At 43.7% G+C, this 25,617-nt stretch overlaps 2 protein-coding genes and 1 non-coding gene across 5 annotated transcripts in view; 1 reads left to right on the top strand and 2 right to left on the bottom strand.

The window, feature by feature from the left end:
- The window catches only part of tut4 (terminal uridylyl transferase 4), a 30,940-nt gene extending 10,039 nt beyond the window's left edge, over window positions 1–20,901 (top strand). For all 3 annotated transcript variants that reach the window (XM_059341555.1, XM_059341556.1, XM_059341557.1), the window contains 27 exons: window positions 715–831; window positions 930–1,107; window positions 3,496–3,584; window positions 3,740–3,791; window positions 4,266–4,335; window positions 4,486–4,612; window positions 5,284–5,403; window positions 5,591–5,773; window positions 6,804–6,978; window positions 7,073–7,518; window positions 8,696–8,846; window positions 9,150–9,236; window positions 9,459–9,562; window positions 9,689–9,746; window positions 10,014–10,117; window positions 10,207–10,296; window positions 12,831–12,944; window positions 13,023–13,100; window positions 13,208–13,385; window positions 13,686–13,733; window positions 13,818–13,900; window positions 13,980–14,095; window positions 15,412–15,566; window positions 15,738–15,826; window positions 15,955–16,546; window positions 17,510–17,680; window positions 20,229–20,901. In XM_059341555.1, coding sequence (XP_059197538.1) covers window positions 715–831; window positions 930–1,107; window positions 3,496–3,584; window positions 3,740–3,791; window positions 4,266–4,335; window positions 4,486–4,612; window positions 5,284–5,403; window positions 5,591–5,773; window positions 6,804–6,978; window positions 7,073–7,518; window positions 8,696–8,846; window positions 9,150–9,236; window positions 9,459–9,562; window positions 9,689–9,746; window positions 10,014–10,117; window positions 10,207–10,296; window positions 12,831–12,944; window positions 13,023–13,100; window positions 13,208–13,385; window positions 13,686–13,733; window positions 13,818–13,900; window positions 13,980–14,095; window positions 15,412–15,566; window positions 15,738–15,826; window positions 15,955–16,546; window positions 17,510–17,680; window positions 20,229–20,317 — 3,864 coding nt within the window. In that variant the 3' untranslated portion in view covers window positions 20,318–20,901. The remainder of the gene's footprint in view (window positions 1–714; window positions 832–929; window positions 1,108–3,495; window positions 3,585–3,739; window positions 3,792–4,265; window positions 4,336–4,485; window positions 4,613–5,283; window positions 5,404–5,590; window positions 5,774–6,803; window positions 6,979–7,072; window positions 7,519–8,695; window positions 8,847–9,149; window positions 9,237–9,458; window positions 9,563–9,688; window positions 9,747–10,013; window positions 10,118–10,206; window positions 10,297–12,830; window positions 12,945–13,022; window positions 13,101–13,207; window positions 13,386–13,685; window positions 13,734–13,817; window positions 13,901–13,979; window positions 14,096–15,411; window positions 15,567–15,737; window positions 15,827–15,954; window positions 16,547–17,509; window positions 17,681–20,228) is intronic.
- trnal-cag (transfer RNA leucine (anticodon CAG)) lies at window positions 2,360–2,431 on the bottom strand. Its single transcript has one exon. It is a non-coding gene; the product is annotated as a tRNA-Leu (tRNA).
- Window positions 20,902–20,974: 73 nt separating the features above from the next.
- Window positions 20,975–25,322, bottom strand: LOC131977735 (uncharacterized protein C1orf87). Its single transcript, XM_059341162.1, has 5 exons — window positions 25,180–25,322; window positions 24,845–24,932; window positions 24,547–24,684; window positions 23,813–24,082; window positions 20,975–21,094 (listed from the first exon to the last, which is right to left on the bottom strand). The coding sequence occupies exons 1-5, from the start codon at window positions 25,320–25,322 to the stop codon at window positions 20,975–20,977; spliced, it is 759 nt and encodes a 252-aa protein (XP_059197145.1).
- Window positions 25,323–25,617: the final 295 nt, after the last annotated feature.

The raw sequence follows: 25,617 nt of genomic DNA, 5'->3' as shown, positions 1-25,617 counted from the left end.
AAATAAATGTGTTGATGTGGTTCTGGTTCCTTCAGAACATCAGATCCACATTAAACATCTCAACATCACGTTGACATAAAACCAGAAACCGGAGCAGACAAGGAAACTTTAAACCAGAATCAAACTATTATTCCCAGCAGTCATGAAAATATTGGTGAAACAACCGACCATGTGTCAGTAGCTGATACAGATCAGCTCTTAATAATCTTCAGATAATAATCTTCAGATTTTAAAAAATTATTATTATTAATATTGTTTTATTATTTTTATATTATTATCATTATTATTATTATTGTCATTAATATAATAATAATAATAATGTATTTATTATTTTTATTTCTTTATTAGTAGTATTTTTATTGTCATATTATTATTGTCATTATTCTTATAATAGTTATAATTATTATTTTTACTTATTTATTATTATTATTATATTATCATTATTACCAGTATTCTTATCATAATAATAATTATGTATTTATTTATTAAATTGTATCATTATATTATTATTATCATTATTATTATTATTTTTTATAATGTTATTGTTGTTATTATTATTTTGATTATTATATTATTATTATCATTTTTAACAATATTATTATTATTATTTTATGTGAAGCACTTTGTGTTACATTTCCCTTGTATGAATATTGCTCTACTGATTGATTAATTGATTGATTTCTGTCCCTCTGTCCCCTGTCCTCTGTCCTACAGCAGTCCCCTGAGTACCCTAACTACCAGTACTTATGCAAGCTGTGTTGTGTCCACATCGAGAACATCCAAGGAGCTCACAAACACATCAAGGAGAAGAGACACAAGAAGAACATCCTGGTGAGGACACGTCCGTCCGTCTGTCTGTCCGAGAGCAGCAGCTGGTTTTAGATCTTCAGGAGGAACTTCTCACCTTGTCCCTGTCTCTCGTCCTCCAGGAGAAACAGGAGGAGAACGAGCTGCGAGCCCTGCCGCCGCCCTCCGCCGCCCAGCTGCTGGCGGTGGACGCCGCCGTCCAGGAGACGGCCGCGCAGCACGGCATCTCTCAGGAGGACTACGAGGTCCGCCGGGCCGTGGTCCTCAGGATGGAGGAGATCATCCAGAAGCAGCTCTCAGGTGGGACCAGCTTTATACACATTTATAAAATAAAGCAGGGGCTCGTTAGCAGTTAGCCCTGTAGCAGTACAGTGTGTATGTGCTAATAGGCTAACAGTTAGCCCTGTAGCAGTACAGTGTGTATGTGCTAATAGGCTAACAGTTAGCTCTGTAGCAGTATAGTATGTGTGTGCTAAAAGGCTAACAGTTAGCTCTGTAACAGTACAGTGTATATGTGCTAACAGGCTAACAGTTAGCTCTGTAGCAGTACAGTGTGTATGTGCTAACAGGCTAACAGTTAGCTCTGTAGCAGTACAGTGTGTATCTGCTAACAGGCTAACAGTTAGCTCTGTAGCAGTACAGTGTGTATCTGCTAACAGGCTAACAGTTAGCTCTGTAGCAGTACAGTGTGTATCTGCTAACAGGCTAACAGTTAGCTCTGTAGCAGTACAGTGTGTATGTGCTAACAGGCTAACATTCAGCTCTGTAGCAGTACAGTGTGTATGTGCTAACAGGCTAACAGTTAGCTCTGTAGCAGTACAGTGTGTGTGTGCTAAAAGGCTAACAGTTAGCTCTGTAGCAGTACAGTGTGTATGTGCTAAAAGGCTAACAGTTAGCTCTGTAGTAGTACAGTGTGTATGTGCTAACACGCTAACAGTCAGCTCTGTAGCAGTACAGTGTGTATGTGCTAACAGGCTAACAGTCAGCTTTGTAGCAGTACAGTGTGTATGTGCTAACAGGCTAACAGTTAGCTCTGTAGCAGTACAGTGTGTATGTGCTAACAGGCTAACAGTTAGCTCTGTAGCAGTACAGTGTGTATGTGCTAACACGCTAACAGTCAGCTCTGTAGCAGTACAGTGTGTATGTGCTAACACGCTAACAGTCAGCTCTGTAGTAGTACAGTGTGTATGTGCTAACACGCTAACAGTCAGCTCTGTAGCAGTACAGTGTGTATGTGCTAACACGCTAATAGTCAGCTCTGTAGCAGTACAGTGTGTATGTGCTAACACGCTAACAGTTAGCTCTGTAGCAGTACAGTGTGTATGTGGTAACACGCTAACAGTTAGCTCTGTAGCAGTACAGTGTGGGACACCGGGACGCCCAATATATGTATACTTATATGTAATGTATCTGTACATATACTTATATGTTAAACAAATTAAATGTGGACACATCAACAACAACACATTAGAAATGCAGTTAGAAAACAACATAATGGGATTTTAAGCATCTTTTGTAGCAAAAAGTTTCATCAGACAGCCCAGTGTCGACTCAGCAGAGGATGGTTTCGATCCATCGACCTCTGGGTTCTGGGCCCAGCACGCTTCCACTGCGCCACTCTGCTATTATTATTAAGGTCTAAACTGTCTGTGCATTTTATAAATTATATGCAAAATCCCAAAGTGGATATGTTAAATTATGGGAGAAACCTGAGCGTCCGGGAGAAAACCCATACAGACATGTGTTGGATGGTAAATTTAAGTTTTAACTAAATTTGAATATGTTCTGGGGCAATTTAGAGTGTCCAATAGGTCCAAAATCTATATATTTATGGGAGAAACCTACGGAGCCCGTAGAGGGACATGGTGAAAATGAAATAAAACTTTGGTTTCCCAGAAATGTTTCTTGTGCTCACGGGAAACCAAAGTTTTCTTTTTTTTTCACCGTGTCCCTTAACGGGCTCCATAGAAACCTGAGCGACCAGGAGAAAACCCATACAGAAATGTGACTGATGGTAAAATTAAGTTTTAACTAAGTTTTTAAAATATATTCAGAAAACTAAGAGAACCTGGAGGAAACCCTACATGAGATCATCACTGACTATATTGACTGTTTGAACACAATGATGACGTAGAACGTATGCGGGCGCATTCTGTCAACAGAAGTGTTGTTGTTCTCCAGTCGTTCTGACTGACAAAGAAGCATTTATAAGCTTTTACAAACTGTTCCCAGCATCAACACGTCTGCTTGTTGCGTATACGGTTGTACGAATCACTAATCCACCGCTGGACTAAAGTTTTATAGGATCCACAGCATCACGACCATTTCAGAGCAACCGGCGGCGTCTGTGGCTGCAGCATGGGCTGAAATATGAGCCACCAGAACCTGAATTTGAATCACATAATTTGAATTTGTATTGTTCAATTGAATCATTGCATTGAAAAACTGAATCTGAATTGTAATTTGAAATGTATTTTATTATATTTACACAAGTCACCTGACACTTGGAGCTCTGTGTCCTGCAGCGAGTCGTGTAGAAGAGAAATTACTTGAGACATTTTTAATTTTTAGTCCTGTGAGAGTTAGAGCAGCTGATCAGTGACCAGTGTTTAGTTTTTATGAAGTATTTAGTTTATTGTGAAATAAATAATAAATCAATGTTTGTTGTTTGTTTGTTTGTTTGTGCAGCTTGTGCTCTGCGTCTCTACGGTTCATGTCTGACCAGATTCGCCTTCAAGACGAGTGACATCAACATCGACGTCACTCACCCGTCCTCAGTACGTCCCCTCCACTTATTATACACATCAAGAACATTATAAACATTATTAACATTATGAAAATTATAGACATTATTAACATTATGAACATTATGAACATTATGAACATTATAAACATTATTAACATACTGTAACGTTTGCTGTCTGTCTGTTAGATGACACAACCTGAGGTCCTGATTCAAGTGCTGGAAATCCTCAAGAACAGCCGTGAGTTTATATCTGTATTATATAGGTATTATATCTGTATTATATAGGTATTATATCTGTATTATATAGGTATTATATCTGTATTATATAGGTATTATATCTGTATTATATAGGTATTAATTAGGTTTTATATAGGTATTATATCTGTATTATATAGGTATTATATCTGTATTATATAGGTATTATATCTGTATTATATAGGTGTTTTATAGTTATAATTAAAAATACCAATATAATAGGTATTATACGGGTATTATAAAGGGATTATATCTGTATTATATGGGTATTTATATCAGTATTTTTCAGTATTATATAGGTATTATATCTGTATTATATTGGTGTTATATGGGTATTATATCTGTATTATATAGGTGTTTTATAGTTATAATATAGGTATTTTGTTGTTGTAATATAGCTATTATAGGTATGAATATATATTGTTGATATAAAAGTTGTTTTGTTTCTCTCCTCCAGCTGAGTTTTCTGAGGTTGAGTCAGATTTTCATGCCAAAGTTCCTGCTGTCTTCTGTCGGGACGTCAGCAAGTGAGTTCTGCATCAAACATCTTCATATTTATATATATATGTGTATATATATATATATGTATATATATTACATATACATTGATGTTTAAAACTGTAACTGTTCAGAACTGTAAATGATCATTACAGTAACATTAAACTCCTCCCCCCCAGTGGTCTGGTGTGTAAGGTGAGTGCAGGTAATGACGTGGCGTGTCTCACCACCAACCACCTGGCGTCTCTGTCCAGACTGGAGCCCAGACTGGTTCCACTGGTTCTGGCCTTCCGTTACTGGGCCAGGGTGAGTTCACCTGCTTTTATCTACATTCACTAACTAATATTCTATTATTCCTTGTTTCTTTGTATCATAGTTTCTATTATTCCTGGTTTCTTTGTCTCATAGTTTCTATTGTTCCTTGTTTCTTTGTCTCATAGTTTCTATTGTTCCTTGTTTCTTTGTATCATAGTTTCTATTGTTCCTTGTTTCTTTGTCTCATAGTTTCTATTGTTCCTAGTTTCTTTGTATCATAGTTTCTATTGTTCCTTGTTTCTTTGTATCATAGTTTCTATTGTTCCTTGTTTCTTTGTCTCATAGTTTCTATTGTTCCTTGTTTCTTTGTCTCATAGTTTCTATTGTTCCTTGTTTCTTTGTATCATAGTTTCTATTGTTCCTTGTTTCTTTGTCTCATAGTTTCTATTGTTCCTTGTTTCTTTGTATCAGAGTTTCTATTGTTCCTTGTTTCTTTGTCTCATAGTTTCTATTGTTTCTTTGTATCATAGTTTCTATTGTTCCTTGTTTCTTTGTATCATAGTTTCTATTGTTCCTTGTTTCTTTGTCTCATAGTTTCTATTGTTCCTTGTTTCTTTGTCTCATAGTTTTTATTGTTCCTTGTTTCTTTGTCTCATAGTTTCTATTGTTCCTTGTTTCTTTGTCTCATAGTTTCTATTGTCTCCTGTTGTTTCTATTGTTAGCTGTGCCACATGGACTGCCAGGCTGAAGGAGGGATCCCGTCGTACTCGTTGGCCCTCATGGTGATCTTCTTCCTGCAGCAGAGGAGAGCTCCCATCCTGCCCGTCTACCTGGGCCGCTGGGTAGGTCCAGGCTCCGCCCCCTCACCAAGCCTAGCCCTGTTTATAGAGCCACAGGGACATTAATGCTCTGGAACATTAATAAACATAAATGTGATCCTGCACTCACACTTGTTGATCAAGAAGTTCCACTTTTCATGTGTTTTTATTGGATCTCAGCTGATGTTCTCCTCCTCGTGTCTCTTGTCAGATCGAAGGCTTCGATGTGAAGCGAGTGGACGAGTACCACCTCACCGGGATCACTCTGGACACCTTCGTCCGCTGGGAGCGCCGACCTCCGGCCGCCACCGACAACCGCAGCGAGGCGCGAGGAGAAGGCCGGGCCAAGCCGGACTCCAAGAAACCTGAAGACTCTCACTACTCTGAAGGCATGGTGAGTGTCTGGTCCTGCTCCTGGTCCTGACCCGGATCCTGGTCCTGGTCCTGGTCCTAACCCTGGTCCTGACCCGGATCCAGATCCTGACCCTGATCCTGGTCCTGATCCTGGTCCTAACAGTGACCCGGGTCCTGGTCCTGGTCCTGGTCCCAGTGTTTCCCCTACCATTATATCAGGGGCGCCCCTATAGAACAGCTCTACATATTGTCCTTTGATTTAAAAACCTAAATCGCATCATGTTATTTATGTTATTAACACGGCGGCGTGTCATTTCTCTCTATACGGTTGTTTCACATTCTTCTCGTCTGCTCTCTGAACTGAGTCGTTGCTAAACCTCGTAAATCTCAACAGAGCAGATCACCAGACAGGAAGTCAGACTCAGAATCAACCTAAGAAAAAAGTGATGAATTTATGAGAAAAAAGTGATGAATTTATGAGAAAAAAGTCACGAATTTATGAGAAAAAAGTGAAGAATTTATAACAAAAAGTGACAAATTAACAATAAAAAAGTGACAAATTTCCAGGAAAAATTCTCAAATTTAAGAGAAAAAAGTGACAAATTTAAAGAAAAAAATTTAACAAATTTAAAGACAAATTTGCGAGAAAAAAGTGACAAATTTACGGGGAAGAATTCTCAAATTTACGAGAAAACAAGTGACAATTTCACAAGAAAAAGTGACAAATTTACAAGAAAAAAAGTGACAAATTTACAAGACAAAAGTGACAAACAGGCAACATTTATTGTGACTTTTTTGCATCTGGCACCCAACAAATACCCCATTACAAAAAAAACTAAAACTAATAAAAAGTAAACTAAAACTAAGCATTTTCCAACAAATTGAAAATAATTAAAACTAGCTAAATTTAAAAACAAAAATTGACAACAAAATGAAGACTAAAACTAATGAAAAATCCCAAACAATTCTAACCTCAGGGGCCTCAGAGCTGCTTCACAGGTGGACGTCCCCCCACCGTTAGGTCCTGTTATTGTATTATATCACCCTGATGTCCTGATGTCCCCGTCCAGACCCGTCTGACCCTGGACCAGAGGAAAGGCGTCCCTCTGGGCCAGCTCTGGCTGGAGCTGCTCCGCTTCTACACGCTGGAGTTCGCTCTGGAGGAATACATCATCAGCATCCGGCTGAAGGAGCTGCTGTCCCGGGAGGTGAAGAACTGGCCCCGTCGCCGCCTCGCTATCGAAGGTGAGACAGTCAGAGGGAGGAGACTCCTCACAGTCAGGGTGGAGCAGAGGTTCACTGTGCTCCTCCTCCTCTTCTTCTCCTTCTCCTCCTTTAGATCCCTTCGCCCTGAAGAGGAACGTTGCTCGGAGCCTCAACAGCCAGATGGTGTTTGAATACATCCAGGAGAGATTCCGCACCGCCTACAAGTACTTCGCCTGCCCCCAGAGGAGGAGGCGCAGCGGGGGGCGCCAGGGAGGCAGGACGGCAGGCTGGAAGAAGGAGGAGGCTGAGAAGAAGGAGGAGGAGGAGGAGGAGGAGGCTCAGAAGGAGCAGCAGGAGGCCGACAGCGACCATGAAGATGGATCAGATCCGTCCAGACAGAAGACTCTAGACTCCAGCCTCAGGGACATGGTCCTCACCTCCCCCAACGGCCTGCTGGACAGTGACGGGGAGGAGCAGCAGGAGGAGCAGCAGGAGGAGCAGCAGGAGGAGCAGGGAGGAGCTATTCCATCAGAGGAGCTGCACTACGTGTTCGATAAGATGATCTTCACCGGCGGGAAGGTAAATATGATCAACTCTGTTTTTACTGTGACACAAGTTCTAGATCAGTTTGAACAGTTTGGACCAGAGACTTTATATATAATACACCATAGACTGTTTATATATAATAAACCATAGACTGTTTATATATAATAAACCATAGACTGTCTATAATAATAAACCATAGACTGTCTATAATAATAAACCATAGACTGTTTATATATAATAAACCACAGACTGTCTATAATAATAAACCACAGACTGTTTATATATAATAAACCATAGACTGTTTATATATAATAAACCATAGACTGTATTTATATAAAAAACCATAGACTGTCTTTAATAATAAACCATAGATTGTATTTATATAATAAACCATAGACTGTCTATAATAATAAACCATAGACTGTATTTATATAATAAACCATAGACTGTCTATAATAATAAACCATAGACTGTATTTATATAATAAACCATAGACTGTCTATGATAATAAACCATAGACTGTATTTATATAATGAACCATAGACTGTCTATAATAATAAACCATAGACTGTATTTATATAATGAACCATAGACTGTCTATAATAATAAACCATAGACTGTATTTATATAATGAACCATAGACTGTCTATAATAATAAACCATAGACTGTATTTATATAATGAACCATAGACTGTCTATGATAATAAACCATAGACTGTATTTATATAATAAACCATAGACTGTCTATAAATAATAAATAACAGACGTAGTGACGTCTGGTTGGTTTGTGGCCCGTTGGAAACATCAAGTTCAGCGTTACACTTGTCTCAATCTTGTTTCTAATACGCAAAATAACTTTAAAAAGACGTAAAATGACCCAAAAAAGATGTAAAAAGACACAAAAAGAGTTTAAAAAGACGTAAAATGACCCAAAAAAGATGTAAAAAGACGCAAAATGACTTAAAAAAGTGCCGTTAACCCTCCAGCTGCTGGAGAGACATTTCCTCCTCACAGTGGAAGAAAAAGTCTTGGATTCACTTTTTTTAACTCTTAAATGAACCGTCAGGAAGACAAACATGTCTCGTCAGCGTTTTTCTTCATGTCTTCATCTGTGTGTGTGTCTGTCTGTGTGTGTGTGTGTGTGTGTGTGTGTGTGTGTGTCTGTCTGTGTGTGTCTGTCTGTGTGTGTGTGTGTGTGTGTGCGTTCCAGCCTCCGACGGTGGTCTGCAGCATCTGTAAGAGAGACGGACACCTGAAGGACGAATGTCCAGAAGACTTCAAGAAGATCGAGCTGAAACCTCTTCCTCCCATGAACGAACGCTTCAGAGACATCCTGGACGCTCTCTGTAGACTCTGCTACTGTAGGACACACACACACACACACACACACACACACACACAGACACAGACACAACAGAACAAAGACAAACAAACATTAATAAGCTGACAGATAATAAAAAGCTGCTCAGCATTAAATATTAATAACTTTAGAGCTGACTGACAAACAGTTTTATTTTCATTTAGAACAAGAAAAAAGAAACGAAAGCAGCAACGTCTCACATTCCTACAATAACAACAATAATGAATGCATCATAACTTTGAATTGAGTTGTTGCAGCTGATTTCAGTTGTTGTTGTTGTTGTTGCTGCTGTTGTTGTTTACAGACGAGCTGTCGCCCACACACACGGAGCAGCAGAAGAGGGAGCAGATCCTGGGCAGCCTGGAGAGGTTCATCAGGAAGGAGTACAACGGTGAGACGCTCTTTACTCAACTCTGTCTGGAACACAGAGACACGATGCGTTCACTGTCTGCAGGAACCGCCAACGCTCTTTAAGTTTAATCACCTAGAACTGATGAGAACGACTCAGAGACAGAACAAAGACTGTTAGAGATGTTCAACAGTCAGAGTGTGTGTTTGATCAGTATGTGTGTGTGTGTGTGTGTGTGTGTGTGTGTGTGTGTGTGTGTTTCAGATAAAGCTCAGCTCTGCCTCTTCGGATCCTCTAAAAACGGCTTCGGCTTCCGTGACAGTGACCTCGACATCTGCATGACCCTGGAGGGCCACGAGACGGCAGAGGTACACACACACACACACACACACACACACACACACACACACACAGACACACACAGACACACACACACACACACACACACACACACACAGTGTGACCGTACATTCCTCTCTTTGACTCCCGAACAGAGGCTGAACTGTAAAGAGATCATCGAAGGTCTGGCCAAGGTCCTGAAGAAACACACAGGTGATCTACACCAGAGAGAGTGTGTGTCTGTGTCTGTGTGTGTGTGTGTGAGTGTGTGTGTGTGTGTGTGTGTGTCTGTGTCTGTGTCTGTGTGTGTGTGTGTGTGTGTGTCTGTGTTTGTGTCTATTTGTATGTGTGTGTGTGTCTGTGTGTCTGTCTGTGTGTGTGTGTATGTACCTGACCCTGACTCTCTGGTTCCTGGTTCTTGGTTCCTGGTTCCTGCCTCTCTGGTTCCTGGTTCCTGACTCTCTGGTTCCTGGTTCTCAGGTCTGAGGAACATCTTGCCTATAACAACAGCTAAAGTGCCTATTGTGAAGTTTGAGCACCGTCAGAGCGGTCTGGAGGGAGACATCAGCCTCTACAACACGCTGGTCAGACATCTTTACATTCAATCTTTATATTTATAATATATTTATAAACTGATCTATCAGTGAGACTGAAGCTGACGTGTCTCCTGCAGGCTCAACACAACACCAGGATGCTGGCCACCTACGCAGCTCTGGACCCTCGGGTTCAGTTCCTGGGATACACCATGAAGGTCTTCGCTAAGGTGAGTTCCAGACTGCTTGCGGGTAAAAAAACGACTAAATATTAATGTGAAGTGCCTTTCGTTTAGACAGTGACAGCGTTTTTGGGGCTTAAAAAGGGTAAAATGTGCCTCCAGCCTCCAGAGTGTAAAACTTAGATCCTCTCCTCCGTAGCGTGTCGTCTACACTGACAAGACACAAAACTCTGATCTGATCTGCTCACGTCACGTACGCCTTTACCTCACATCCATGCTCCAGTACAGGAAATAAAGAAACATGTGGGATTATTTCCATGGTGGGACCTTCAAGCTGCTCTGGCAGCTCTAATAAACTTCCAGGAGTCTTTCCACCAAATGTCCAGGATATGTACAGGTTGTAACGTAGATGGAGCGGTAAATCCAGAGCTTTGCCTTCAGGCTCAGCTCCTTCTTCACCACGACGGTCCGGTACAACACCCACATCACTGCTGACGCTGCACCAAACCACCTCCATCTCACGCTCCGTTCTACCCTCACTGCTGAACAAGACCCCCAGATACTGGAACTCCTTCTCTAGAGGCAGTATCTGTCTCCACCCAGAGGAGGCAGTACCTCTCTCCACCCAGAGGAGGCAGTACCTCTCTCCACCCAGAGGAGGCAGTACCTCTCTCCACCCAGAGGGGGCAGTACCTCTCTCCACCCAGAGGGGGCAGTACCTCTCTCCACCCAGAGGGGGCAGTACCTGTCTCCACCCAGAGGGGGCAGTACCTGTCTCCACCCAGAGGAGGCAGTACCTGTCTCCACCCAGAGGGGGCAGTACCTGTCTCCACCCAGAGGGGGCAGCACCTGTCTCCACCCAGAGGGGGCAGCACCTGTCTCCACCCAGAGGGGGCAGCACCTGTCTCCACCCAGAGGGGGCAGTACCTCTCTCCACCCAGAGGGGGCAGTACCTGTCTCCACCCAGAGGGGGCAGTCCACTGTTTTCACCCAGAGAACCATGGCCTCAGACTTGGAGGTGCTGACTCTCATCCCAACCGCTTTGCACTCGGCTGCAAACCGCCCCAGTGAGTGCTGGAGGTCCCGGTCTGATGAAGCCAAAAGAACCACATCATCTGCAAAAAGCAGAGATGCAATTCTAAGGTCACCAAACCGGATCCCTTCCTCCCCCGGCTGAGCCTTGAGATCCATGAAGACCACCAACAGAATCGGAGACAAGGGGCAACCCTGGTGGAGGCCAACACCCACCGGGAACGTGTTTGACGTTGTGCCGAGTATGCGGACACAGCTCTCACTTTGGTTATATAGGGACCGGATAGCTCGTAGCAACGAGCCCGGTGCCCCATATTCCCGCAGTACCCCCACAAGACCCCCAGAGGGACACGGTTATAAGCCTTCTCCAAATCCACAAAACACATGTAGACTGGATGAGCAAACTCCCATGACCCCTCCAGAAGTCTTGGAGGGTAAAGAGCTGGTCCGTTGTTCCACGACCAGGACGTAAGCCGCATTGTTCCTCCTCAATCTGAGGTTCGACAATCAAAGCCTCCTTTCCAGCACCCTGGAGTAGCCTTTCCCGGGGAGGCTGAGCAGTGTGATTCCACGGTAATAGGAACTGGCACTGTCCCAGACCTCCACGCGACACTGAAGAGGCGTGTCAGCCATGACAGCCCAACAGTGTCCAGAGCCTTCAGCATCTCAGGGAGAATCTCATCCAACCCTGGCGCCTTGCCGCCGGGCAGCTTTTTAACTACCTCGGTGACTTCTGCCAGGGATTCTGGTGAGTCTTCCCCTGAGTCTTCAGACTCTGCCTCCTCTACAGAGGACGTGTTGGCTGGATTAAGGAGTTCCTCAAAGTGCTCTTTCCACCGTCTGAGGACATCCACAGGTCGGGTCAGCAGGTCTCCTCCCCCGCTGAACACAGCTTGACCAAGGCTTGTAAGTGTCCCCACGCCCGCCTGGCACCTCTCACCCTGGGTAACTCTGCCCCGACCCTTATGCCTAACTCTGCGGGGGTGGGCCCACAGGTCCCCTGATCCATGTGTCTTCTTCAGGCTGAGCCCGGCCGGGCCCCACGGCCATCAGATGCTCGCCTGTCTGCTCCCCTCCCGGGTCTGGCTCCAGGAGGGGGCCCCGGTTTACCCGTACTGGGTGAGGTACACTGATTGTCATGGGTCCGCTTCATACGGATCTTTGAATCGCTCTTAGTCTGGCCCCTCCCCTGGGACCACTTTGCCTTGGGAGACCCTACCAGGAGCTACTGCTCCCGACAACATGGCCCCCAGGGTCACTGGGGCACACAAACCCCTCCACCGCGGTAAGGTGGCGATTCTTGGAGAGGTTTATACTCGACAGTATATGTTATATATGAGCTGAGACACAGAACATTTGTCCATATAAATCCAGAGATAAATAGTTTTACTATGTTAATGTGTTTACTCTGCATCAGGATCAGTGAAGGAACATCTTATCTTAGTAAGTTATCAGTCTGGTACAGAGCAGTGTAACTCTGCCTCCCTGTCTCCTAACGTCTCTGTGTCTCCTAACGTCTCTGTGTCTCCTAACGTCTCTGTGTCTCTCAGCGCTGTGACATCGGGGACGCGTCCCGAGGAAGCCTGTCCTCCTACGCCTACATCCTCATGGTGCTGTACTTCCTGCAGCAGAGGACGCCGCCGGTCATCCCCGTCCTGCAGGAGGTAGGTCCCCTCACCGCCAGCCACACCTGGAGCATCAGCAGGACACTAACATTAATGTGTGTGTGTGTGTGTGTCTAGATCTTCGATGGGGACGCCGTCCCTCAGCGCATGGTGGACGGCTGGAACGCTTTCTTCTGTGATGACCTGGACGACCTGGTGAGTCTAATGAAGCGCTCCTCAGGATGATCTGAAGCTGCTAGAACCAGACACTGACACAGTGTGTGTGTGTGTGTGTGTGTGTGTGTGTGTGTCTGTGTGTGTAGCGCCGGCTGCTGTCTGACCTGCAGCCCAACACTGAGTCGGTAGGAGAGCTGTGGCTCGGTCTGCTGCGCTTTTACACCGAAGAGTTCGACTTCAAGGAGCACGTGATCAGCATCCGCCAGAGGAAACGCCTCACCACCTTCGAGAAGCAGTGGACCAGCAAATGTATCGCCATCGAAGGTAAACCAGACCCTCAGACCCCCAGACCCCCAGACTATTAGACTATCAGACCCTCAGACCCCCAGACCCTCAGACCCCCAGACCCTCATACCATCAGACTATCAGACCCTCAGACCCCTCCTCCGTCTGCAGCTCCTCCTCTCCTCCACTCTCTCTACGATTCTACAATGTCATTTATCAGACACTTTTATCCAAAGCGACGTACAGATGAGAGTTATTACAACACAAGCACAGATGAAGTCTAGAAGTCTAGTGTTCCTACTGTACGGGTTGTCACTCTCTCTCTGTTTCTCTCCTCAGATCCTTTTGATTTGAATCATAACCTCGGCGCTGGAGTTTCTAGGAAGAGTGAGTTCTTTGGTTCTTTGTGTCTCTATCGAGCTGTTTGTCTTCTTTTCTTATCATCTGTTCTGTTCTGATGTTTGATATTAGTGACAAACTTCATCATGAAGGCGTTTATAAACGGGAGGAAGCTGTTTGGGACTCCGTTCTACCCCGTCCCCGGCACTGAAGTGGTACGTCCCTTATTGTTCTGTCTGTGATGGTGATGATGATGATGATGATGACCATGACCGTGTCCGTGTTCTGCTGCAGGACTACTTCTTCGACTCCAAGGTTCTGACGGACGGCGAGCTGGCGCCCAATGACCGCTGCTGCAGGATCTGTGGAAAGATCGGACACTACATGAAGGACTGTCCCAAGAGACGCAGGTGGACACATTTATCTACAGTCAGACCCAGGAGAACCTGCTAGAACCTCCTCTAGGACCTCCTCTATAATCTCCTCCAGAGTCAGAATAAATATCTGATCAGTCGTAGAACTTCTACTTTGTGTTTTCTCACAAGTTAAACATGTTTTTAAAGCATCACAGTCCTGATGTTTGATACAGACACACCGATTTCAGTTCCTCTAGAACCTCCTCTAGAACCTTCTCTATATTCTCCTCTAGAACCTCCTTTATAATCTCTATATTCTCCTCTAGAACCTCCTCCAGAACCTCCTCTATAACCTCCTTTATAATCTCCTCTATAGAACCTCTAGAATCTCCTTTAGAACCTCCTCTAGAACCTCCTCTATAGAACCTCTAGAATCTCCTTTAGAACCTCCTCTAGAACCTTCTTTATAATCTCTTTTATAATCTCCTCTAGAACCTCCTTTATGATGCTAATGTTGTGAAAGATAAAAAAAAAAAAAAAGTATAATAACTTCTAATTTATGAAGTTTTTTGTGTTAAATCTCAACCTGTAAAGTCACTAAAGCTGCCAGATAAATGTAGTGGAGTAGAAGTGTGAAGTTACATAAAATAGAAATACTCAAGTAAAGTACAAATACCTCAAATTAGTACTTGAGTACAGTACTTGAGTAAATGTACTCAGTTACTTTCCACCACGTGGGACATATTATACACAGCAGAGTGTTTAGAGTGGTCCCTGTTGGTTTAAAGATTATATATATCTTATATTTATATAAGAAGAAGATAAACAGAACCAAGACGACAATAAAAACTCACTCAGTCACATTTTATTGATGAAGTGGCTGCTGGTGTGAATATTTGCAGACGAGTGTTACAGTTAAAGATGGTGGAAACAACATCAACTGATTTAAAATTGGTCATGGTAGAAAAGGTGATGTTGAGACTTTAGTTTCCTGCTGTAACGTCTTCAGACATCAGCTGAGTGAAGCTCATTATAACTCCAGAGACACAAACAGCTGAAGACAACAGAGAGACAAGAGACAGAAGAGGACAGACAGAGAAACAGCAGAACTATCACAGAGGTTTCTGTCAGAGTTAATGTGAGAGCAGCACAGACTCCAGCAAGTATTTTATCTGGTGTTTCTTTAAATCTTTATCATTTCAAATAAAATCATCTTTGTTGTTTCAAAATATGTCTACTTTTGTTAGAATTTATTGAATTTGCATAAGTCCTGCCTGTTTGGACTGAAAATGTCAGATTTACTCATCTCTCCTCTCCTCCGCCCCCCCCGCTCCTCCTCCTCCTCCTCCTCCTGTGCTCTCCTCCTCCAGGATGAAGAAGAAGGAGAACGATAAAGACGAGGAGCTGAAGGAGGAGGACCGTGAGCCGAAGGACCGTCGTTGTTTCCAGTGTGGAGACATGGGACACGTCCGCCGGGACTGTCCCGAGTACCGCCACCTGAAGCAGAGGACCGCCGGAGCCCCGGGTCCGTCTCCCAGCCGCTCCTCCTCTAGAACCTCCCCTAGAACCTCCTCTAGGACCTCCTCTAGAACCTCCTCTATGATGCTCATGTTGTGAAAGGTTTAAACAGACAGAAAGAACTCTCAGGAGGTGTAAATAAACAGTTTGTTTGTTGTTGTTGTTGTTGTTGTTGCAGTGTCTCACATGGGGCGGAGCTCCCAGTCCATCCCCGTCCCCCAGACCCCATCAGACGGGCCGGGACGCAGCAGGCAGCCCTCCGAATGCGTCAGTCCACCGCTTATTGTTATTATTATCATGAGTATTATTATTATTAGTCCTCAAATTATTATTATTATTATTATTACTGTCCTCTAAAGGGTCCTAACTTCTGGTTTCTAATTGTCTCCTGACAGTCAGACTCCCGGCAGACTCCTCCCTACTCCCCTCAGCCCCCGGCGCTCCCTCAGACCTCCTCCCAGACCTCCTCCCAGACCTCCCAGTCCTCGGGCTCCCCTCAGCCCAGCCTCATGAAGACCAGCCCCTCCGGCCCCCCCAAGCCGCCGCTCCAGGTCCCCATGTCCCTGTTCAGCTTCCCCCCCTCCCACCCGGGCCAGTACCACCACCCGGGCACGCTGAGCGCCCTGGGGCTCCTCCCCTCCCACCAGACCCCCCAGGGCCAGCCGCCCCACCATCCGGTCCACCTCCCCTCCACCTCCTGGCCCATCCACGGCCCCGTCCTGGCCACGCCCTCCCCCGCCGGCGCCCCCTCCCCGCCCGGCCTCAAGTTCGCCCTGCGCTCGGCGTCGGGGAATGGCAGTCCAACGGGCACCACGGGGGGCAGCCCGGGGGGCCCCGGGGGCCCCATGAACCTCAACGACCCCTCCATCATCTTCGCCCAGCCGGCCGGGAGGCAGCTGGGGCTGGGGCCGGGCCGCGAGGGCCACTGGCACAACCACCTGGCACAACCAGGGGGCATCATGGGAAACGGCACGGTGGTCAAGTCAGGTACTCAAACAGCTGCACAGTCAACACAGTCAACACTCTTCATCATAAAAATGATATATATATATATATATATATATTAGGGCCGGGACTCGATGATGTATCTAATTAATTAGAGGCTATGTAATTAATTAATCGAAATTAATCGCATTTTAATCGCATAGAAATATTTGACCTGAGTCCAACAGCTAATAGCATATTTATAAATATAGTATATAGTACATTTCATAAATTCAGGTAGCCTATAGGTAGGTAGACCTTCTGTAAACTAGAATACTTTGGTTTTAGGGTCATAACTTGCACACAACCATGCTCTTATGGACGCTTCCATCCGTTGGTTTTTAGTAACTAAATGTCCCATCATCCACGGGGCCAACCAAAGGTCTCATCAGCTTCTTCCTTCATGTTCACTGTGGTTTGTTGTTGTCTCAACTCATCAACGCTAGTTGGTGCTCCAGTATAATCGCTCCTCCTGAAACTCATCCAGGGAGAAACGTTCCGCCACGCAAAAATAAGTGTGATTAAAATGCGTCAATTTTTTAACTCGTTAATTTATAATGCAAGACTATATATATATATATATATATATATATATATATATAGTCTTGCTAGATCTGAGTGCTGCATTTGGTACAATTGACCATCGTATCCTATTACAGAGAGTGGAACATGTATCTTATTTTATGGTTAAGTTTTGTAATAAAAGTAATTTACAGTTTTTATGGCAACTAAAAGCCTGTAAAATAGTCCATTAAATGTATTTTTTATAGCTATATATATTTTATATTACTACCTCTGGCTGCATGTTCCAGTCTGCTGCAGCCTGAAAGCTTCTCTGGCTGAGGAGGGTCAAAGGTTAATGACTAAGGTAGTGTTGCAGTGAGGAGCGCCACCTAGTGGTGAAACACGGAACACCAGTCTGTCTGTCTCTAGATGTCCCTGACTGTCTGGTGTCTTTGTCCTCAGAGTGTGGACACCCGGGCCAGTTTGTGGGAGTGGGTCCGGCCTCCAGGCTGTGGGAGCACAGTAAGACCCCTCAGTACTCCTTGTCCCCCTCGTGGCCCTACAGGATGCCCCAGAACTTCCTCCAGCAGGGCAACGGATGCTTCCAGCCAGGGAAACCCTTCGTGGCCCCAGGTCCGTCTCACTGAGCCAACTCTACTCTATACTTTTATATTTTTACATGTCTGGTCTTCTGACTCCTCTCGTTTAGTGATACGAATAGAGAATAGATTAAGGGACTCCTCTCGTTTAGTGATACGAGTAGAGAATAGATTAAGGGACTCCTCTCGTTTAGTGATATGAGTAGAGAATAGATTAAGGGACTCCTCTCGTTTAGTTTAGTGATATGAGTAGAGAATAGATTAAGGGACTCCTCTCGTTTAGTGATACGAATAGAGAATAGATTAAGGGACTCCTCTCGTTTAGTTTAGTGATATGAGTAGAGAATAGATTAAGGGACTCCTCTCGTTTAGTGATACGAGTAGAGAATAGATTAAGGGACTCCTCTCGTTTAGTGATATGAGTAGAGAATAGATTAAGGGACTCCTCTCGTTTAGTGATATGAGTAGAGAATAGATTAAGGGACTCCTCTCGTTTAGTGATATGAGTAGAGAATAGATTAAGGGACTCCTCTCGTTTAGTGATACGAGTAGAGAATAGATTAAGGGACTCCTCTCGTTTAGTGATACGAATAGAGAATAGATTAAGGGACTCCTCTCGTTTAGTTTAGTGATATGAGTAGAGAATAGATTAAGGGACTCCTCTCGTTTAGTGATACGAGTAGAGAATAGATTAAGGGACTCCTCTCGTTTAGTGATACGAGTAGAGAATAGATTAAGGGACTCCTCTCGTTTAGAGAATAGATTAAGGGACTCCTCTCGTTTAGTGATATGAGTAGAGAATAGAATAAGGGACTCCTCTCGTTTAGAGAATAGATTATAGACTCCTCTCGTTTAGTGATATGAGTAGAGAATAGATTAAGGGACCCCTCTCGTTTAGTGATATGAGTAGAGAATAGAATAAGGGACTCCTCTCGTTTAGAGAATAGATTATAGACTCCTCTCGTTTAGTGATATGAGTAGAGAATAGATTAAGGGACTCCTCTCGTTTAGAGAATAGATTAAGGGACTCCTCTCGTTTAGAGAATAGATTAAGGGACTCCTCTCGTTTAGTGATATGAGTAGAGAATAGATTAAGGGACCCCTCTCGTTTAGTGATATGAGTAGAGAATAGAATAAGGGACTCCTCTCGTTTAGAGAATAGATTATAGACTCCTCTCGTTTAGTGATACGAGTAGAGAATAGATTAAGGGACTCCTCGTTTAGAGAATAGATTAAGGGACTCCTCTCGTTTAGTGATATGAGTAGAGAATAGAATAAGGGACTCCTCTCGTTTAGAGAATAGATTATAGACTCCTCTCGTTTAGAGAATAGATTATAGACTCCTCTCGTTTAGTGATATGAGTAGAGAATAGATTAAGGGACTCCTCTCGTTTAGTGATATGAGTAGAGAATAGAATAAGAGACTCCTCTCGTTTAGAGAATAGATTATAGACTCCTCTCGTTTAGTGATATGAGTAGAGAATAGATTAAGGGACTCCTCTCGTTTAGAGAATAGATTATAGACTCCTCTCGTTTAGTGATATGAGTAGAGAATAGATTAAGGGACTCCTCTCCTTTAGTGATATGAGTAGAGAATAGATTAAGGGACTCCTCTCGTTTAGTGATATAAGTAGAGAATAGATTATAGACTCCTCTCGTTTAGTGATATGAGTAGAGAATAGATTAAGGGACTCCTCTCGTTTAGTGGTATAAGTAGAGAATAGATTAAGGGACTCCTCTCGTTTAGTGGTATAAGTAGAGAATAGATTAAGGGACTCCTCTCGTTTAGAGAATAGATTATAGACTCCTCTCGTTTAGTGATACGAGTAGAGAATAGATTAAGGGACTCCTCTCGTTTAGAGAATAGATTATAGACTCCTCTCGTTTAGCGATATGAGTAGAGAATAGAATAAGGGACTCCTCTCGTTTAGAGAATAGATTATAGACTCCTCTCGTTTAGCGATATGAGTAGAGAATAGAATAAGGGACTCCTCTCGTTTAGAGAATAGATTATAGACTCCTCTCGTTTAGAGAATAGATTATAGACTCCTCTCGTTTAGCGATATGAGTAGAGAATAGAATAAGGGACTCCTCTCGTTTAGAGAATAGATTATAGACTCCTCTCGTTTAGTGATACGAGTAGAGAATAGATTATAGACTCCTCTCGTTTAGAGAATAGATTATAGACTCCTCTCGTTTAGTGATACGAGTAGAGAATAGATTATAGACTCCTCTCGTTTAGCGATATGAGTAGAGAATTTGATATTTAAAAAATACATATCTTTTATCAGCTAGCTTTCAATTTTAAAATTTTATATTTGAATGTACTTTTCCTAAATATTTTATCTGCTTCTTTTTAGTCTTAAATGTTTATATTTGAATGAGATTTTATTTGTGTCTCTTTTAATGTTTTTAATGTTTTGTGTAATCACTTTGAGTTGCCCTGTTGTTTAAAGCTGCAATACAGATAAACCTGCCTTACTGCTGATCCGACTGTTTTTACTGTTTTTGGTGTGTTTCTAGTGTCTCTAGTGTCTCTAGTGTTTCTAACCCCGCCGTGTCTCCTCCTCCTGCTCCTTCAGGCTCTGTGGTGCACCAGAACCCAAACTTCCCTCTGGTTCCTCACGTCCGGCACCAGGTCAACCTGAACTTCACCCAGCAGAAGAAGTGACCTGGTTCCTCTGATTAGTTTTATGGTCAGTAACAGAAAGAAGGAAGCAGAAGTTATGTACTCTCTTTGCATCATTTGGGGATTTTTAAAAAAAAAGAAGAAGACTTTTTTCTCATTTTTGTACAGTTTGTAATGTTTTATTTTCTGTCTCATTACATTGATTTGTGATACAAATGTCAAATATTTTAATACCCCCATTTTTGAGGGGGTCCAAAAAAGTGTTTTTATTTTAATGTGTAAAGTAAAAAGGAGGACAAATATAATAAACCTTTATTTTTATTAGCCGTATTCATACTTTGCTTGAAGGCTTTGAATAGACGTTTGTTTTAAAACTATCTAACATGTCACCATGGTTACGTAAACAACCTAACATGTCACCATGGTTACGTAGTGCCAACAGCAGGGATAGAAGAAAAAGGGAAAAAAATACTAAAGAGGTAAAAAAAAACGACAAAAAAAAACAACAAAAAAATAAAGAAAAAAGCAACAAACAACCTGAATGAGTGTTTGGTGATTGATTCTACACACACACACACACACACACACACACACACACATATACACACATACAAACACACACAGTCACACATACAGAAATAACAGACAGACAGACAGGATCCTGGTTCACATGGAGCAGGAACAGAAGCTGAAGTGTCTCTAACAGATGTCCTCAGTGTCCCTGATGTCCTCAGTGTCCCTGATGTCCTCCGTGTCCCTGATGTCCTCCGTGTCCTCAGCAGAGCTCCTGATGAACTGCAGCAGGTCTCTGTAATCCACCTGCAACAACAAACAGGACATGTTTCTCACTGTTTCTTTAACGTTCCTCTGGGTGACTTTACAAGAAACTTCTCTCTTTCTTTACACCTGCTGTAAAAAAAAAATATTTTGTAAAAATGAATTCTCCAGCTTCCATCAGTGTTGTTGTCCTGCTCAGCTCAGTGTCTCTGCAGGGACGTATACAGAGAGCTGGATACAGGTGGGACCCTGTTAATTCCTATGAAAGCTGTGGTTTAATGCTCCACATACTTGAAATGATAGAAAACTGTCTGTTTTATGTCCTTAACTGTTTAAAAACAAGTGTGATCAGCCCACTGCTCTTCTTTAAAGCCTCTTTAAAACGAGAGTTACGTATGTAACTACGGTTCTATGAATTCTGGATGAATGCTTTAAGCGCTGGATATTCCATCTCGTGCATGCGCAGGCCGGGTAGTTATACCAACAAAGTGACCTGTGACCCCTGGATGACCCGGGAACATTTATAAGCTCCGGTGTCACCAGAGGATCTGTTCCAACTGGATCTTCTCACGAAACAGAGATCCGAGTGACAGAGAACTCTGGCGGTCATCCAGAATTCATAGAACCGTAGTTACATACGTAACTCTCGTTCTATTTCATTCTTACTGACCGCCAGAAGCAATGCTTTAACCACTGGATGACTAATACCAAAAAGGTCACGAGGAAACCGACCAACTAGGGCTTGAAGCGGTCGACAGGATGAGGAGCAGCAACATTCACTCTGTAGACTCGAGCAAATGTGCACGATGAAGACCAGCTAGCAGCAGCACAGATGTCTTGAAGAGGAACCCTCTTTAAAGCTGCCCATGATGTGGACACACTCCGAGTAGAGTGGCACGTTACTAGGGGCAGGTAGACCTGTAAGCATGTAGAATAACCTTGACAATCCACCTAGAAAGCCTCTGTTTCAGAGGCTGACCTTTCCTACAACCCCCATAACAAACAAACAGTTTGTCAGATTTACGAAGAGGGGCTGCAGCAGCGTCATACGCCTTGAGAGCCCCAACAGGGCAAAGCTGCTCTGTCAGCTCTGTTGCTTGCTCTGACGAGCTTGGTGGATTGAACGCCGCCAACTGAATTGCCTGGTTTGTGAGGAAGGCACCCTCTTTGGCAGGAAGGAGGGATTGGGTAGGAGAGTAACCCCGAACCATCTGGATACCAACGCAAACACATCTGGCCCACTGACAGGGCCTGGAGCTCCCCCACTTGATTCGCCGATGTGATCGCCAACAGAAATGCAGCCTTTGCAGACAGCCCCCTGAGTCCTGCCCTTCCTATGGGGGCCAACACACTGACCTCAAGTCCCATGATGGCACTACAGTGACCCTTGATGGCCTACGCCTCTGTGCGCCCTACAAAAACTGACTAACCAGATAGTGTGACCCCACTGTCTGGTCGTTCACCCTGGCATGTCCTGCCAAAATGGCCGCTGCATATACCCTCAGGGTCGATGCACATCTACCTGCGTCCAATATCAACTGCAGGAACCGCAGAACGATGTTCCACTGAGCAGATCTCCGGCTCTTCACCCTGTGTGGGGCTCCACTAGGAGAAGAGCTTCCACCTATCAGCATAGAGCGACCTAGTGGAGGGGGCCCCTGCATTTAACCCCGTATCAGTCAAAAAAATTATATATATATATATATATATATGGATTTATTTCAACGGGACAGTGCACTCAGCGCTGCCCAGAAACTTAAAGTTCTATTTCCGCACCGTCCCCCTAATGGCGTTGTTCAAACCTACCATGTAACACAACATGTTCAAAACAAATACAAGCTCAGCGAGCCGCCGGCTCCTAGCATCGGCTAACAATTAAAGCAACTTAGCTTACTAGCCTGTACGGAGTAATTCAGTACGAACCGTAACGGAGAGATCACTGTTGTTGGTTCAAAGAAACACTTGAAAGAAAGAGCAGCTTGCCTCAGTCTCTGGTGCACGAATAGCCGAAGCACCAACCCTCCAATCAGTTTACGAGACTACCAGCCGACTGTCAGATTATTCCTCAATCGTGAGAAGATAGAAGGAACAGATCCTCTGGTGACACCAGAACTGTAGATATTCTGGGTCATCCAGGGGTATGACGCATAGCGCGTCATTTCAGGCAGAGGAGACGCTATCTTCACCACTGCTGTCCTGCTGATGATTCTGATATAGCCCTAATAACGAAACGACAAGCCAGAATAGGCTACGGCTCGTTTGGAAGATTTAATTAAATTCTACTTTAAGCTGGTTTGAGACATGGTGAGATTCTACAGTTATTGAACACAGTGGATGATATTGTTATCAGTATGCTACTCTGAGAAGGATTTTGAAATGTATGAGGTTGTACCGAATGAAACTTCTATATTACACATTCAATTAATTTCATACCAGTGTTTCCCCAACAGTCTTTCAGCAGCGGCGCAACACATGGCTCATTTGAATATTCAAATTATCTGAGTGGTCCAGGTTGGCGTTCTCACCAGAGGGACCGCCCCAGGGGTTGGCGTTTGGTGAGGAATCGATTCCTCACCAAACGCCAACCCCTGGAGGTCTCGGTCCGCTTGATTTAGTGCGCACCCGAGTGTGATTGATGCTTTCACACCGACGAAAACAAACCGAACTAAGAGCTTTTGGTTCGAATGGACTGTTTAGTGTGCAGAGGTTTTGAAGATGCAGACTGAAGATCCAGATCAGAGTCAGGACCTGCTGTCTCACCTGGTCCTGGTCCTGGTCCCTGTCCCGGTCCCTGTCCCGGTCCTGGTCCTGGTCTCTGTGGTCAGAGAACCTGTGCAGCAGCAGACTGAAGGTGTCCAGCTGAAGGGGGACGGCGTGTCTCAGGAACAGCCTGGTGACCTCAGAGGGACGCAGCGTCCCCGAGGAGGACGAGTCCAGAGACACCAGACCGTCCAGAACCAGATCCAGAGAGGACCGACACCAACCAGACAGCTGCTGTCTCACACAGGAGGACAGGACCTGGTCCTCCTCCTCACAGGGAGAGGAGGAGGAGACAGGTTATATTAGAGGAGGAAGAGGAGGAGGAGACAGTTTATATTCAGTCCAGGAGGAGGAGGAGAAACTTAATTTAAGGTTTGTTGTTTAATCTTGTAAATCAGAGACACTCACAGATTAGATTGACAAATAAAGATAGAGGAGGGGAAGAGGAGGAGGAGGAGGAGGATAACCTGTTATTTTATTGTCTTTGAGCAGTTTTCCATTAAATTAAAGTAACAAATGATTCTGTTTAATACATCATCCAGACTCTTCTCTTGAATCACGACTCAACATGTTTTATTATATTAAACAACAGATCTTTATCATCATTATCATATATATATACATATATATATATATATATATATATATATATATATATATATATATATATATATATGTATATGTATATATATATATATGTATATATATATATATATATGTCTGTCTGTCTCTACCTGTCTGTCTACCTCTGGTCCTGGTCCTGGTCCTGGTCTTGTGTTCAGTCCTAGTTCTGGTTCTGGTCTGATCTTTGGGTGGATGTAAGACCTGGACCTGTCACCAGAGGGAGCCGTCACACAGCATCTGTCAGGAGCCTACACACACACACACACACACACACACACACACACACACAGATGATTCACACACACACACACACACACACACACACACACACACACACACACTGATGATTCACACACACATTGAGGTTGTTGTTTACTTCCTGTTGTTGTTGATGTTGTTGTTGTTTACCTGGCTGATGGCGTCCCACAGAGCTCCGTCAGCTCTCTGCTGCAGCTTCTGCAAACCTTTTTCTTTCTTTGACTTCTCTCCTTCATCTCTGTTAGGGACAAACAAACAATCAAACAAACAAACAAACAAACAAACATGATGTCAGAGGGATGAAATGTGTGAAGAACACAGCAGATAAAACAGCAGCGAGACTAAATAAATTAAACACATTAATACTTTAAATGAGTCTTCAGGTAACAGACTCATAAACACACAACAACAACAACAACAACAATAATAATAATAAAACCCCACAGAGTCGATATATGAGATAATAAGGTCCTGATGGATCTCACCTGCTCGTCTCCTGGATCAGCTGTTTCACCTGTTTACTGCCGATGATGCGAACCTGCAGTCTGGGGACCGGACCAGGACCTGTACCTGGACCTGGACCTGGACCTGGACCTGGACCTGCTGCAGGTCTGCTGCTCTGAGACATCAGGAGCTCTAACACACAAACACACAACAACAACAACAACCTTCCAGTTGTGGTTTCAGCTTTCTGTCTCTGACTGGATCCAGTTTGTGTTTATGCTTCCTGCACCATGGCAACCACTGTTACCACCCAACACACACACACACACACACACACACACACAGTTTTGATTTACCAGGACATCTCCTCCAGTCTGGTGGCATCGCCAAAAAATGACACAAAATTGACACAAAAATGAAGTCATTATTAATCATAAAAACACATGGAAACGGTATATATTTTGTTATTTTTGTCATCT

This window comes from Centropristis striata, chromosome 9 (assembly GCF_030273125.1).
Source record: "Centropristis striata isolate RG_2023a ecotype Rhode Island chromosome 9, C.striata_1.0, whole genome shotgun sequence".
Taxonomy (NCBI): Eukaryota; Metazoa; Chordata; class Actinopteri; order Perciformes; family Serranidae; genus Centropristis; species Centropristis striata.
This window is presented reverse-complemented; position numbering and strand designations above follow the sequence as displayed.